This window comes from Oncorhynchus tshawytscha, linkage group LG07 (assembly GCF_018296145.1).
Source record: "Oncorhynchus tshawytscha isolate Ot180627B linkage group LG07, Otsh_v2.0, whole genome shotgun sequence".
Lineage (NCBI taxonomy): Eukaryota > Metazoa > Chordata > Actinopteri > Salmoniformes > Salmonidae > Oncorhynchus > Oncorhynchus tshawytscha.
Window position 1 is genome coordinate 54964616 of NC_056435.1, and position 16678 is coordinate 54981293.

At 44.1% G+C, this 16678-nt stretch overlaps 1 protein-coding gene across 1 annotated transcript; it reads left to right on the forward strand.

Annotated features, from left to right (window-relative positions):
• The first annotated feature begins 2795 nt into the window (after window positions 1-2795).
• On the forward strand, window positions 2796-10824 carry LOC112254851. Its single transcript, XM_024427757.2, has 2 exons — window positions 2796-5808; window positions 7715-10824. The coding sequence occupies exons 1-2, from the start codon at window positions 3802-3804 to the stop codon at window positions 7904-7906; spliced, it is 2199 nt and encodes a 732-aa protein (XP_024283525.1). The 5' UTR covers window positions 2796-3801; the 3' UTR covers window positions 7907-10824.
• Window positions 10825-16678: the final 5854 nt, after the last annotated feature.

The following is a 16678-nucleotide window of genomic DNA, read 5'->3' on the forward strand; positions in this document are numbered from 1 at the left end:
AGAAAAAAGCCATTGCTTAAATTAAAAAAATTAGCAATCATGTTTGGTGTTCGCCAAAAGGCATGTGGGAGACTCCCCAAATATATGGAAAAAGGTACTCTGGTCAGATGAGACTAAAATGTAGCTTTTTGGCCATGAAGGACAATGCTATGTCTGGCGCAAACCCAACATCTCTCATCACCCCGAGAACACCATCTCCACAGTGAAGCATGGTGGTGGCAGTGTCATGCTGTTGGGTTGTTTTTCATCAGCATGCACTGGGAAACTGGTCAGAATTGAAGGAATGATGGATGGCGCTAAATACAGGGAAATTCTTAGGGGAAACCTGTTTCAGTCTTCCAGAGATTTGAGACTGGGATGGAGGTTCACCTTCCAGCAGGACAATGACCCTAAGCATACTGCTAAAGCAACACTTGAGTGGTTTAAGGGGAAACATTTAAATGTCTTGGAATGTCCTAGTCAAAGCCCAGACCTCAATACAATTGAGAATCTGTGGTATGACTTAAAGATTACTGTACACCAGCAGAACCCATCCAACTTGAAGGAGCTGGAGCAGTTTTGCCTTGAAAAATGGGCAAAAATCCCAGTGGCTAGATGTGCCAAGATTATAGAGACATACCCCAAGCTGTAATTGCTGTAAAAGGTTGCTCTACAAAGTATTGACTTTGGGGGAGTGAATAGTTATGCACCCTCAAGTTGTTGTTTTTTGTCTTATTTCTTGTTTGTTTCACAAAAAACGATTTTGCACTTTCGCAAGCCACTGTAGGTAGGCTATTACTATTAGCTATGTTTGGAGACAGTGTGTCTGTGTTATCATATGGACATTATTGCACAGTGAAATTAAAGGATGTCAATACAGTACCTCCTGCATTGTATGTTATACATCATGACTAACAACATAAGTATTTTGGGAATCAGGAGCAAAAGGGACAGTCTCTCACAACAATTTTGTTGTATACAGTGCATTCGGAAAGTATTCAGACCCTTTGACTTTTTCCACATTTTGTTACGTTACAGCCTTTTTCTAATATGGATTAAATAAAAAATGTTCCTCATCAATCAACAAACAATACCCCATAATGACAATGCGAAAATCAGGTTTTTAGACAATTTTGCAAGTGTATTAAAATAAAAAAGCAAACACCTTATTTACATAAGTATTCAGATCCTTTGCTATGAGACTCGTAATTAAGCCGAAATGCATCCTTTCTCCATTAATTAAATTTGTCACATGCGCCGAATACAACAGGTACAAAAATGCTTACTTACAAGCCCTTAACCAACAATGCAGTTTTAAGAAAATGCAAAAAAGTAATAATAAGAGATGAAAATAAACAAATAATTCAAGAGCAGCAGTAAAATAACAATAGCGGGGCTATATGCAGGGGGTACCGGTGTCGAGGTAATTGAGGTAATATGTACATGTAGGTAGAGTTATTAAAGTGACTATGCATAAATAATAACAGAGTAGCAGCAGTGTTCCAGAGGAGGAGGGGGGCAATGCAAATAGTGGGTAGCCATTTGATTAGCTGTTCATGAGTCTTATGGCTTGGGGGTAGAAGCTATTTAGGAACCTCTTATACCTAGACTTGGTGCTCCAGTACCGCTTGCCATGTGGTAGCAGAGAGAACAGTCTATGACTAGGGTGACTGGAGTCTTTGACAATTTTTAGGGCTTTCCTCTGACACCGCCTGGTATAGAGGTGGCAGGAAGCTTGTCCACGGTGATGTACTAGGCCGTACGCACAACCCCAAGTAGTGCCTTGCGGTCGGAGGCCGAGCAGTTGCCATACCAGGCAGTGATGCTCTCGATGGTGCAGCTGTAGAACCTTTTGAGGATCTGAGGACCCATGCCAAATAATTTCAGTCTCCTGAGGGGGAATAGGTTTTGTCGTGCCCTCTTCATAACTGTCTTGGTATGCTTGGACCATGTTCGTTTGTTGGTGATGTGGACGCCAAGGAACTTGAAGCTCTCAACCTGCTCCACTGCAGCCCCATCGATGAGAATGGGGGCGTGCTCGGCCCTCCTTTTCCTGTAGTCCACAATCATCTCCTTTGTCTTGATCATGTTGAGGGGGAGGTTTTTGTCCTTGCACCACATGGTCAGGTCTCTGACGACCTCCCTATAGGCTGTCTCATTGTTGTCGGTGATCATGCCTACCACTCTTGTGTCATCAGCAAACTTAATGATGGTGTTGGAGTCGTGCCTGGACATGCTGTCATGAGTGAACAGGGAGTACAGGAGGGCACTGAGCACGCATCTTTACTTTAACTCAAGTATGACAATTGTAAATATATCACTAGGTACTTTTTCCACCACTGGTTGCCATGCAAAAACCTGTAACTGGATTTGATAACTCAAGTATGACAATTGGGTACTTTTTCCACCACTGGTTGCCATGCAAAAACCTGTAACTGGAGAGCAACACAGAGTGGAACATGAACTTGATTCTCAACACACTAGTAGGCCTATATGATCCCAAGGGTTAATAATGTATATATATTTAGAAAGACTGCCAAATGCATTCATCGACTCCTGCAATATTTCTAACTATTGAGAGTTTATCTTGAAACCCAGTATTGTGACATTATTTTGCATGAACTATATCACCATCTCAAAACCTGTCACACTGAGCTTTTTCCATACACTGCAGTATGCTGCAGGAGTCAGGATATTCACTTTCATTATATGACAGGGACATTTCGTGTCATGTCATGCAAAATCGCCATGTGGATTACTGACGACGGTAACTCTGCGACGGTCCCTAAACATTTCCACAAGACCTCTTTCACGACGCCCCCTACATTTTCTGATGAAATCCTCTTCTGAAAAGTGGGCAGAGGAGTCGACCGAGCGTACAAGGCAACGCAACCATGATTGTAAAAAAACAGAAGTATCGCATTGAAGTATTATAACGAGCTTGTCTATTTAGTTGATATCTATTGAATACTACATTTCTCATGCGGATGCATTCCATGATTTTATTGTAATGAATTGTTGAGCTTCGTTGAAAGTCTCGGATCAAGCTTTGCATCTGCGCTGTCGCCGGGTGCTACGTGCGAGACTCTAACCAGCTTTTTCTCCAACCAAGACTAAAATGGATTGTATATTTTCGTGTATACTGAATTTCTCAACATGCTATGACTCGCCAAGTCTCTGCTCACTTTCTACATTCACTACCCCTGTTTGTACGATGCTTACCGCGCGTAATAAGTCTAACCACCACTCGCAGGAAAATGTCTCCCATACCGCGGACAACATGGACGATGGTATTCACTTGAACAGGAGAGCTAACCGGTATGCTATTGTTAGCCTTTCGGTGTAAGAAGATGGATAAGGGACAACAGTAATGGATGTTTCACCTGCAATTATGGACAGTGCTCTGGAGTGCACACCAAGTTATTCTCAAATGTGTCGCTAGCAACTTCCAGCGAAACGAACAGCTCTCAAAATCAAGATTTTACGTTAGCTAGCCCGGTAACAGCTGCTCAAACTAGCATTATTAGTACTAGTTAGCTAGATAACTAACGTTGGTTCTTGTTATCCTTTATTGCCAGACTAAAGTTTGATTGGCATGTTTATTTTGGCAGTCTAGTTAATACACGAGTTATTAATATATTGTGAACTAGCTACTATATGTCAGCGTGTTAAATTGTCCTACACGTGTACGTTAGCTAGCTAACTAACCAAAAAGCTTTCACAAACTTCCCAGCAGCAAGCTGTCAAGCGGTATTCTTGATCGAAACTTTACTAATGTATCTTGCATAGTGACCATTTGTTAGCCACAAGCCAGTATTGAGAATGTTTAGAAACATTAATCGCGAGGAACACTTTTCTGGTGTGAAGACGCCTCCATCCACTCCCGCCGGGCATGGAGTGGCCTCTCCCCGACAACCAAACCAGGAGCGCTCGTGGATGGGCATGTTCTCCGCGGTTTCTAGGCCTGCCCTGTCATTTCTGCAAAAGTATATACCATGGCGCCCTAGTACTCCTGCCATGCCTCACAATGTGACAGGGTGGGTCAGTGGGAATTTCAAAGATAACTTTGTAGAGGCAGAAAGCAATTTTTTAGGACAACTGGACGACGTCTTGCCTGGAACTCAACACCATGCACATCATCTATCGTACCTGCAATACCAGCATGGTAGCCCTGGGCTAGCAGCGTCAGGTAATAGTACTCCGAGTTGGTTGACAGCAGATTCTCTTTACGAGTTAGGGATTCAAAATGCTGCTGAAATGGACTTAAATATAAGGCAACAAACTTCGGTAGGATACCTCGCAATCGCGAGAGGTTTTCTCAGTCATGTTTTGTTGAACGCAGCGTCGGCTCAGGAAATGAAACACCCAGACCAAGGGCCTGTACTTGGTGGGAACGGTTGGTCATCTGACGCAGTGTCAGCCAGAGAAAATAGTACCGCTGGTAACTGGTGGGGTGGGCTTTGGGGAACCAGTAGCGTCCAAGGGTGGCTGTCAAATTTGTCTTGGAGAAAAGAGGGCACTGGGGAAAACAACAGTAATGGTCATTGTTTTCAACCAGAGTGTTGTACAAAGGCTACGGTTACCAAGCCAACAGGGCTGTTTGTACATTTCGATGATAAGGAATCAATGGATGGCAAAAGCACTGGCGCCTCCTGCAACAAAGAGGAGCCAAATGACAATAGAAGCCTTCAAACAGCCACCTGGCCAGAGTCTCTCCCTTTCCCTGACAGTTTCTCATTACATCACTGGGAAACAGTCGGTATCAGTGATCATCTTGTCAGAGTTGGAGCTGTCACTGCCTGCAGTGAGGTGGCAGTTTTTACCCCTGACCAGGATAATGGTTATTCCAGTCTGGAAGAAGAACACTCCACCTCCAGACTGTACATGTTAAGGCCTCCCATTGAAGAGCTACAGGGGATCACAGAGATGAAGGAAGAGACCATCACATCTGACACACCAACACAGGGGAGCTCTGGAGAGAGTGGGCCAGAGATGGATGTATCCAATCATAGAGAAGTGGGTGAGACTGCTGCCACTGGAGGGATGGAATTAGAGGAGGAGGAAGAGATTGAGGACTCTGAGGAAGAGGAAACGGCAGCTGAGGGTCCACCAGTGTCTACCACCGCTCTGCCCCCCTCCACCCCCCAGTGCAGTAACAAGGCCATCGCCTACATCATGGGCAGCCCCTGCAGCGACGACAGCCAATCAGACGACTCACTCAGCGAGGAGGATGACGATGGTTTTGACAGCGAGGGCTCGTCAGAATTCTCCAATTCCGAGTTGTTGGATGACGATGAAGAGGAGGATGACTCTGAGACTGAGAGACTGTGGAACTCACTGTGCCAAAGCAGGGACCCCTACAACCCCCAAAACTTCACCGCCCTCATTACCAACCCCAGGACCATCCCCTCCACCTCTACAGCCACCACAGCCTGCTCCCCTCACACCTCACCCCCAGAGCAACCTCCCTCTCCCCTCTCCTCTTCTTCCCCCTCTCCTGCGGAGGAGTTTGGCTCGGAGTCCAGCAGCAGTGAGGTGGATGAGGCTGAGAGCCTGAGGCTGTGGGACGCCTTCAGTACCTCCTCAGACCCCTACAGCCCATTCAACTTTCAGGCCCTGCTCAGGACTAGAGAGCCAGTCAGGGTAAAAGCCGGGACAGGGGCGCGCTGTAAGAAGAGCAGCAAGACAACCCCCCGTCATGGACAGGGACAGAGCCACTCACCCCCCCAGTACAGGAAGGAGGAGGCAGAGGAGAGACTGGACAGTGGCTTCTCAGAGATCCCTCCCAACCCAGAGATCACCACTACGGGCTGCGTCACAGTCAAAAAGGTCAGTATTGGCGACTTTCTGGTAGGCCTAAAGAAAGCACCACACAACTTGTTATTCATATGTTCCTCATTCTGTTTTTATAAAATGGTAGGTATGTTCTTAAATAGTATCAGTCACATTGTATTGTCATCTATGGGCATTGGTCACTCACATGACTGAAGTCAAATGTGAGAACCTGGCAATGACTCCTAAAATGACTGATCTTCCCACTCAGCAGGTAACTGCTGGAGGCTGTTTGTTAATGAGTAGCTGAAGAGGAAGCATTGTTTTATCTCCTGTGGTGTACTTACATACTGCATCGACATAAGCCGCTGGCCCCGCCAGACTTTCCTGACCCCGTGACTGACGTGATGTGACCAGAGTTTTTCTACATCACTTCGGATCATGTGGTCTGGAAAGACGTTCATTAAAAAATAACTAATAATTGGATCTCATTGTTCAAACTTCTTATCCGACGTGGTTATCACACCGTTTTTGGGCTGGGTTGTTGTGGGAAAATTCCAACTTTACCACATTCTCTAACGGATGGATTTAGAACTTTGGAGTGGATTACTCACACAGCATACAGAAAGGGGAAGAGGGACTGACTGTGTATTAGCTGTTCTGTTTTTATGTGTTAGTATTCCTGTCTGACTGCAAGTGATGGAAACCTATGCAACAATCCTTTCCATCGCTCTCCTGTGATCAGCTTCCCATATTTGTACCATGGAGACCAGAGTCGGAGAGGCTGAGTGCACTTAGTGAACCTCTACAGCTCTGTATAATGTAATAAAACATTTTTCATTATAGACATTCCCATTGAAATGTGCTGAAATGCTATGACTGATCAGTCACTCATAGGGCTGTAGCTAAAGCAGCACATTGACTGCTGTTAGACAGATGTGAATGAAGGCTGTAGCTAAAGCAGCACATTGACTGCTGTTAGACAGATGTGAATGAAGGCTGTAGCTAAAGCAGCAGTAAAACTGTATCAGTACATTGCTGTGAAACGTCTGTCCCAGTCAGTGGAATGGAAGATCATCACCATGAGAGTAGACCTAGTCATCCATGAGCACAATCCAACGGCTGTCTTTGATATAGTCCGGCTGTATTTTCCATGCCCTTTGTATTACATTATCCACCTATTAGGAGCACACAACTGCCATGTTACTTAGCAACGGTGATAACTGAGCGAGACGAAAATCAAATTTCTCTGAAGCCCTTGTATTTTTATTTCTCTGGCTCGGCACGCTGGCTCATAACGTTCGTGCAATGCTTCCACAACGTTCTCCCAACCCTTCAGCCCATGCTGAGCAGATTTCAGTGTCTTCAGTCTAATAACCTCCGCTCTGATGGTACTGGTGACCTCAGTAGGCTGCTGCTTATGGAGATTTATTGTCTCTGTGATGAGCTATGGGGCGTCCATCACACAGCCGATTTTCCCCCCTCTTTTTTTTCTTTGCCTCTCCTTGTCTCGGCCCAAACGGTTGCAGCTCCAGACGTGTAGCGTTGCCTCCCAGTGATGAGCGATGGGTATAAATCTCAATTTCATAGTCACATGAAGAATGCTGCTTAGAGGGCCTAGTTGAGTTTCTTAAATGGATTGAGTGAATTTTTTTTTTTTAATGCAGAGAGCTGTGGAGCAAGTGTGTTTTTCATTATGTGTGTGAATGTCAGGGTTAGGACTACCGTTTTAAAATGGAAGTGTCTTTTGTTGTTGACATAATTGTAGGTTTCTGTTTTGGATGCTATATGCACTGCAGTTTCTCCTTTCAGAATATTGAGGTAATATTGAGTTGACCTGGTTTTATCAAGCTGAAATGTAGTCTAGTGAGTTTGAATGTATGTAGAAGTGAACTTGGCCTGCAGGTCTTTCAGTGAGAAGGTTCTAGTCTGTGGTGATGTATGTAGTTCTGTCTCTCTACAGGTGGGTTTCTGTGATGAGGTGGATGAGTTCTACGCCAGCGAGGACGATGAGGACAGGCGTGGGCCGTGGGAGGAGCTAGCCAGAGACCGCTGTCGCTTCCTCCGCCGTGTTCAGGAGGTGGAGGAGAGCATCGGCTATGTGTTCAGCTCCACCTTCCGCCTCACCGTCTGCCAGAGACAACACCACAGCTGACCCCTAACCTCTGACCCCTACAACACAATTGATCGTAAATCCTGTTTCTCTGTGACCCTCTAACACCCCTCCCTGTCCCTAAATCCTATTTTCAACAGACTGCATCAGAACTTCTTAGTCATCCCCCCTACCCAGTGATCCTCCCCCAACTCCCAAACCTTCAGACTGGATGTGCAGAAATAACCACTTCAGAGCTGTTGACTAGACCAGTGGTTTCCAGACTGTGGGTCGGGACCAGTGGTTTCCAGACTGTGGGTCGGGACCAGTGGTTTCCAGACTGTGGGTCGGGACCAGTGGTTTCCAGACTGTGGGTCGGGACCAGTGGTTTCCAGACTGTGGGTCGGGACCAGTGGTTTCCAGACTGTGGGTCGGGACCAGTGGTTTCCAGACTGTGGGTCGGGACCAGTGGTTTCCAGACTGTTGGGTCGGGACCAGTGGTTTCCAGACTGTTGGGTCGGGACCAGTGGTTTCCAGACTGTTGGGTCGGGACCAGTGGTTTCCAGACTGTTGGGTCGGGACCAGTGGTTTCCAGACTGTTGACTCGGGACCAGTGGTTTCCAGACTGTTGACTAAACCAGGGGTTTCCAGACTGTTGACTAGACCAGGGGTTTCCAGACTGTTGACTAGACCAGGGGTTACCAGACTGTTGACTAGACCAGGGGTTACCAGACTGTTGACTAGACCAGTGGTTTCCAGACTGTTGACTAGACCAGTGGTTTCCAGACTGTTGACTAGACCAGTGGTTTCCAGACTGTTGACTAGACCAGGGGTTTCCAGACTGTTGACTAGACCAGGGGTTTCCAGACTGTTGACTAGACCAGGGGTTTCCAGACTGTTGACTAGACCAGGGGTTTCCAGACTGTTGACTAGACCAGGGGTTTCCAGACTGTTGACTAGACCAGGGGTTTCCAGACTGTTGACTAGACCAGTGGTTTCCAGACTGTTGACTAGACCAGTGGTTTGCAGACTGTGGGTCGGGACCAGTGGTTCAGGTGGGTTGCTTGTGCGTTACAAAACATAGATATACTTTTTTAATGCATTTTTGGGATGGAAAAAAGCGTTCTTCGTAAACTGAATCATCTAAATAGAGAGTGTGTACAAAAGACAATGGACCTGTATATTTTTCCTCATAAAAATGGCTTAAAATATCATTTTTAATTTCAGCTTCAGTAAAAAATGTGTAGACTTACAGGAAATACGCTTTAAATCTGCAACATTTTTACTTTGTTCTGTGCATGTTTTTTTTTTCACCTCAATTTATGGAAGTAAAACGTTTGGGAACCCATGGACTAGAAGACATCCCCTCACACCTCTCTCTCCTGACCCCTTACTGTCAGTCTGGGGTGTTGAAGACTTGATAATACAGATTTTTCTTCCTGCCTGCTTCCTGATCGTTTGCTGTTTTGTTTGAATCTCAGTGGAGTGATTACCTAATATAGGATATGATTAAGGGTGACTGCATATTGCTAACTAGGAGGTATACAGGTAATGTAAAGGTAGAAGGGCTTACTGGTTCCAGTGGGACAAACACAGTCTAACACAGAGCAGCTATTCTGCTGAGCCGTGTGCTCAGTAACCTGACTGGAAAACAGAACTCTACACAAGACACTTCAGCCAAAAGTGTATTTTATATTTAATTTTAAAATTGGTTTTATTAATTTGTCCCGTTGATTTAAACTGCGCTTTTGGCGTTGCTCCGTCCTTCTCTCTGACGCATCCATCTGGGTCTCTGCTCTCAGTAGTGTTCAGTTTCATGTCATTGTGATCTGAACCCAGGTCAGTATTTAAGGGGTTCGGTATAATCCTACTCGGCACCCACAGCCAAATGTCACACTGCTCTCCGGAGCAGGATTGGGGTTTAAGAGCTTTTGGAAAGCAAACTTGGTTTTGAATGAGTTTATTCTTTCCTTTTTATAAATGTTATCTTCCTGTAAACCATGCCATGCAGAGTACACACTAACATTGACAGTGTTCTATTTGATCCTAAGCAGGGGTTGTAAACCTACAGTATGAAGTGTAAAACACTCCTCAACTGTATTGGTGGTTAGTGTTAAAACCAAGCCTGTGTTGTAGTAGTGTCTTCCTGGTTTCAATAATTTCGCAGGACCAAGTTTGGGAAAGCCTGATTGAGCAGTCGCTCTTATTGAGAGTGACTTACAGGTATTTATTGCCAAACAAGCAGGTATTTCTAGTGAACAGTCAGTAGAACTCCTCTGACTCTTTCTGGGCTGAAGTGAAGGCTATAAGGGTTAAGTGGAAGTATGTGCATGATCCTTGTCTTAAATGGCCTCCTTTCCTCTTATCTACTTCTCTCATGGTGGTTCCTAGAATAAACAATTGCTTTAATCTATCTACTTCCCTCACGGTGGTTCCTAGAATAAACAATTGCTTTAATCTATCTACAATTTGCACCAATAGACCTTCAATAATGCTTTCTCAAATGTAAAGCTTGCATCCATCAATGGTTATCTTGGAAAGGAGATGTGTTAAGGAAGCCCTTCTCTAGCTATAACACATCTTAAGTGCTTTTCGTGAGACCCAAAGTCACTGAACTTAAACCTCTTACCCTTACTATTTAACCCTGTGACGCTTCTACGGACCCAGTGTTGTGTATCTATTGTTGAGGGGTTAGTGTCCCTACTGTGGATAAAGGGTTAACCTCTTGTGACCAGGTGGGGGAAAAGCAGGGATGTGAAACGCACGTTATTCTGAAGTGATTCTCAGAATGAAAAAAATACAATATGAAAGCTGTGCTCGGATCTGAAGAATATAACTCTTTAACTTGGTGTTATTTTAGTCAATACAATTAACATGAAATTGTTTTATTTTTGTAAAATTTAGAATAAGTTAGTTGCGCTGCATAACTTATACATTTTGAATCCATATTCATTGAAAATAAATCAATATTGAATTATGAATGAGGTTTGTCTTGTTTCTTGCCCCATATTTCCCAGCAAATAATTTACTGGTCTTAATTTGTTTGACGTTCATGATTTTTAAAATCTGGTTCGGGTGCAACACCGGACTGGAGGGAGTGTTGTGATGATCATCATAAAAGGGCACTTGACCCCAAACTTGTACTGCACCATTAAACAGTGTACAAAATATTAACACCTGTCTTTTGCCCTCAACAGCCTCAATTCATGACAGCATGGACTCCACAAGGCATTAAAAGCATTCTACAAGGATGCTGGCCCATGTTGGCTCCAATGCGTCCCACAGTTGTGTCAATGTGGTTGGATGTACTTTGGGTGGTAGACCATTCTCGCTCGATACACACAGGAAACTGTTGAGCGTAAAAATACAAAACAAAAACGGGAATTGCAGTTCTTGACAAACCGGTGCGCCTGACACCTACTACAATACCCCGTTCAAAGACACTGTAAATCTTTTGTCTTGTCATGTTGTGTTGATACCATGCTATGCTGTTGTCTTCGGTCTCTTTATGTAGTGTTACGGTGTCTCTTATTGTGATGTCTGTTTTGTCCTTTATTTATTTAAATCCCAGCCTTTTGGTAGTCCATCATTGTGAATAATAATTTATTCTTAACTGACTTGCCTTGTTAAATAAAAACACATTCACCCTCTGAATGACACACATAATCTCAAGGCTTAAATCAAATTTATTTATATAGCCCTTCGTACATCAGCTGATATCTCAAAGTGCTGTACAGAAACCCAGCCTAAAACCCCAAACAGCAAGCAATGCAGGTGTAGAAGCACGGTGGCTAGGAAAAACTCCCTAGAAAGGCCAAAACCTAGGAAGAAACCTAGAGAGGAACCAGGCTATGTGGGGTGGCCAGTCCTCTTCTGGCTGTGCCGGGTGGAGATTATAACAGAACATGGCCAAGATGTTCAAATGTTCATAAATGACCAGCATGGTCGAATAATAATAAGGCAGAACAGTTGAAACTGGAGCAGCAGCACGGCCAGGTGGACTGGGGACAGCAAGGAGTCATCATGTCAGATGGTCCTAGGGCTCAGGTCCTCCGAGAGAGAAAGAGAGAATTAGAGAACGCACACTTAGATTCACACAGGACACCGAATAGGACAGGAGAGGTACTCCAGATATAACAAACTGACCCTAGCCCCCCGACACATTAACTACTGCAGCATAAATACTGGAGGCTTAGAAATCCTTCTTTAACCTGTCTCATCCCCCTTCATCTACACTGACTGAAGTAGATTTAACAAGTGACATCAATAAGGGATCATAGCTTTCACCTGCTCAGTCTGTCATGGAAAGAGCATGTGTTCTTAATATTTTGTACACGCAGTATAGATAGGTTTGTCACTAGCTACCACAGACACAAAGTTATAAAACAACTATTTCTACAATTTATCTTCCTACATTCAGATTTGAACCTTAACGCTAACAACACTTAACCTTATGCCTAACCTTGAATGAAGACCGAAAAGCACTTTTTTATTTGTTGATTTTTATAATATAGCCAATTTTTAGTTTGTGGCTGTGCTATCTAGTGGAAACCTGAATATAGTAATCCACTTTTCTACTGTCCACACAGTAACATTTTTCCCAAATGTACTGTAACATTGTATGCACCTGGGCTGTACTAGGCCCCAGTATTTAGCATGGAGTCAGTGGATGTGTGGTTCTTAGCAACTGGAGCCAGTCAGCAATGTGAATGTGCAGTATGAGGTGAAAACATGCACAGATGCAAACAGCTGTCAGAGACCAACAGGCCCGCCTCCCCAGAACACCACAGGCATACCCAGCCTAGAAAGGATTATAGAAAGATTTCAGCCTCAATCCTAGAGGCACTCAAAATCGGATAAGAGATGGGTGGCTAAATATATAGAGAAAAACAAATCCTTCTACAGATCATTATGGATAGTGGATACATGGCAATCATTTTAATCAATTAAAACCAATGATGTACGTATACAAACACTTGGATTTGTCCCTGGTATTTGTTGAAGATACTTAAAAGTTATATATTTTTTGTAAAAATACATATTTTTTGATTGAATATTGAAACACAATTTACAGTGAAGCTGCTCAACATTGACATTACATTCAGTTTTCTGATTCCCATAGTTTTTTTGTTATGTTCCATTATCAACCAAAAGAGGTCGCTCTTGTTATCATAGCAGGAGCGGACCAGTCGATCGACTGAGATGGTGGAGATCTCAATTGCATACTGCTCACGCCCTCGTCTCCTTAAAACCTATTGGATGAGAAAGTCAGAGTTCCGTCCTCTCTGACCTTCTCCTGTAATGAGTTTTTGAGAAGGAGACGAGCAGAGGACGCGAGGAGATCTTCCCGAGGACTGTGCAACTGCTTTCTGCTCAAAACCATCATCATAATTGTGATTTGCTGCGTTACAACATGAGACATTTGCTTATTAATGAATTGACATGCATTGCAGTAGCCTTTTTGCAAACCAAGTAGCATTAAGTATGTGGTTACATTTATTATTTGTAGAAAACTGAAAAGGTGTAGGATAGGACCAAATTTTGATTGTTGGATGCAGATTTAATCAATTTAATCAGTGTGTGGCTTTCACAGTTTTTGTGGTTGCATTGTAAAAAAATATGAAGAACCAATCAAATCTGAAACAGTTCAGTTGAGATTAGTCTATATTTTCTCATTTATGTGACCTGTGCGGCAAAGTCTGATCAAAATCTGAGAACTCTATTCCTCCTCTGATATTCGGTGCTTCCCCTGCAGGTCCATCCTGGCCATGGAAAAGTTAATCTGGGACTGGCCAATGCTGTCATCTCATTGGCTGAATGGAATGCCTGGAGGTGGTGCCTAGGAGGAGATTAAAGGCATGTCTCTCTCTCATGAAAGGGGAATTGAACAGCTGTGACGTTGCCACCCACCACCAATCCAAAGAGAACTCTCTCCCCCTTCCTCTCTCTCCCCCTCCCTTCCTCTCTCTCCCCCTCCCTTCCTCTCTCTCTCCCTCCCTTCCTCTCTCTCTCCCCCTTCCTCTCTCTCTCTCCCCCTTCCCTCCCTCTCTCCCCCTCCCTCCCTTCCTCTCTCTCCCCCTCCCTTCCTCTCTCTCCCCCTCCCTTCCTCTCTCTCTCCCTCCCTTCCTCTCCATCTCCCCATCATCACTGCATATAGAATTACTGCCAGCCTGGATGGGGTCATGTGACATTTAAATACCTTGGGATTTTCAACTGGGCATGCTCCATTGTATCACTTGGCTGCTTCCCCTCCTCCTCTTCAACTCCTCCCTCTATCCGTCCCTCCTTTATTCATCCTTTCCTGAGGAGAGGATGCCTATTATTGTCCTGTATCCCTGCTCAGTCACGCTAGAGCCTGTAGTTACTGGGGCTACTGTCTCTAGCTGTATCTCTGTTTCTTTCTCTCTATGGTTCTCTGGCTGACAGAGAGCTGTCTTTACCCTGTACTGTGAGGGTGTGGAGGGATAGACAGTGTGTTATTCCTCGTTCCTCTCCCATCTCCTGATGTCTAACCGGACTGACTGACCGTCTGCTGCTCAATGCTCTCTCCTAGATGGATGAATGGATAGATGTACACGGTTCTAGCCTGTCTGTCTAACACCTTCATTGACTGGTTGACTACAGAAGAGGAAGGAGGAGGGACACCGCAAACATCAATTCAGCAGGTGGCTGGTAAGGGACACGCAGATTCATAGTGTCTGTGTGCAGGCACCACCAGTGCATTTCCAACATGTCTTGACTTTATGTAAATAAGCAAGTTAGAGGTAGCACTAGTGTCTGTATTACTGTGTCTGTGTTTCTGTGTTCCTGTGGCTGTGTTAATATGACTGTGTCTGTGTGTATTTGCTTTTAAGTATACAGTGCAATAACTGTGTGTTAATGTTGATGGTCATTGACTGTGTTTTTATTCATGCACACAGCCTGATGCTCTCTCATATTGCTGAGAGGGCTGGGTCAGAGAGGGCAGAGGTTGGCTGGTGGTTGAAGTAGTGGTTGGGTGGAGCTTGAGTTATGGTTGTGGCTAGGTTTGGGGGCTCAGATGTTTTGGGGTGGCGCCAGTTGCCAGGTTGTTGGTCCCAGTTTTGGAGCCCCACTTCAGATGGGCATAGTCTGTCAGTCAGGGACGCTAGCTCACACACACACAAACAACACACACACACACACACACACACACACACACACACACACACACACACACACACACACACACACACCCAAGAAACACTCACTCACACACACACTCACTCACACATACACACACACTGCACATGCATTTCCACATGCAAAATACTTAAACACTCCCACAACAACACAGTACTGATTCCCACCAGTCTCCAGCATGTTGATATGTTAATGGTTGGCATTTAGCAGTGCTATGCTGTATGTTAAATGCCTCATGGCAGGACTTAGCCCATCCAATCCAAACCAAGCCAGGCACGGCCAATCTGAGCCAAAGCAGGGGGGATGAGGTGGACTTTGATTTAGAGGATAAGCGTGATTGACTTCAACAAGCTGTTTAACGTCCCTCCTGTGAGGGTGTGTGTGTGTGTGTGTGTGTGTGTGTGTGTGTGTGTGTGTGTGTGTGTTTGCGCGTGTAAGTGAGGATCCAGGTGTCTGATTAACATTGGCATTAATACACCCTGACAGTGACTGAGGAATTAGACTGACCCTTTAATGCCTGTCTTAGCGTTAGGGTATTGTAGTGTGTGTGTTTTGTCTATGAGACCCTGGCAGTTGCTGGCATTTGAGGTGCTTCCGATTAAAGCATTAAACTGGATTTGCTTTTCTATGAATGCATGTGGATGGAAACACACACACAGTCTTGTACAGCTAACCGTGAGGGGACACACAATTCAGTCCCATTCAAAATCCTATTTTACGTAACCCTAAACCTAACACGTACTCTTACCCTAGCCTGAACCCCAACCCCAAAACATTGTGGGGACTAACAAAATGTCCCCAATTGGTCAAATTTGGATTAGTTTACTATTCTGGTGGGGAATTCTGGTCCCCACAAGAATAGTTAAACACGTCATCACACACACACACACGTCTTCCTGTCTCTTGGCAGGTCACACTATGTTCTGAGGGTGATTCCTAGCCCCCTGCCAGCGTGTGGCCTGAAATTATGCCCAGACTAGAGCCATGATTTCGATTGACGTCCCTCTCCTCTGTTTGGCTCTGCCTTCACTCTCATCTATCTATCTATCTATCTATCTATCTATCTATCTATCTATCTATCTATCTATCTATCTATCTATCTATCTATCTATCTATCTATCTATCTATCTATCTATCTATCTATCTATCTATCTATCTATCTATCTATCTATCTATCTATCTATCTATCTATCTATCTATCTATCTATCTATCTATCTATCTATCTATCTATCTATCTATCTATCTATCTATCTATCTAATCTATCCTACCTACCTACCTAACTAACTAACTAAAATTGAAGTCGTAAGTTTACATACACTCTGGTTGGAGTCATTAAAACTTGTTTTTCAACCACTCCACAAATTTCTTGTTAACAAACTATAGTTTTGGCAAGTCGGTTAGGACATCGACTTTGTGCATGACACAAGTAATTGTTTGCAGACAGATTATTTCACCTATAATTCATTGTATCACAATTCTAGTGGGTCAGAAGTTGACATACACTAAGTTGACTGTGCATTTAAACAGCTTGGAAAATTCCAGAATTAAAAAAAAAAAAAACTATTTTTATTTCACCTTTATTTAACCAGGTAGGCTAGTTAAGAACAAGTTCTCATTTGCAACTGCGACCTGGCCAAGATAAAGCATAGCAGTGTGAACAGACAACAACACA

Coding starts and splice junctions, on each gene's coding strand:
- LOC112254851 (XM_024427757.2), top strand. CDS start 3,802: ATGTTTAGAAACATTAATCGCGAGGAACACTTTTCTGGTGTGAAGACG. Junction 5,809..7,714: donor GCTGCGTCACAGTCAAAAAG/GTCAGTATTGGC, acceptor GTCTCTCTACAG/GTGGGTTTCTGTGATGAGGT.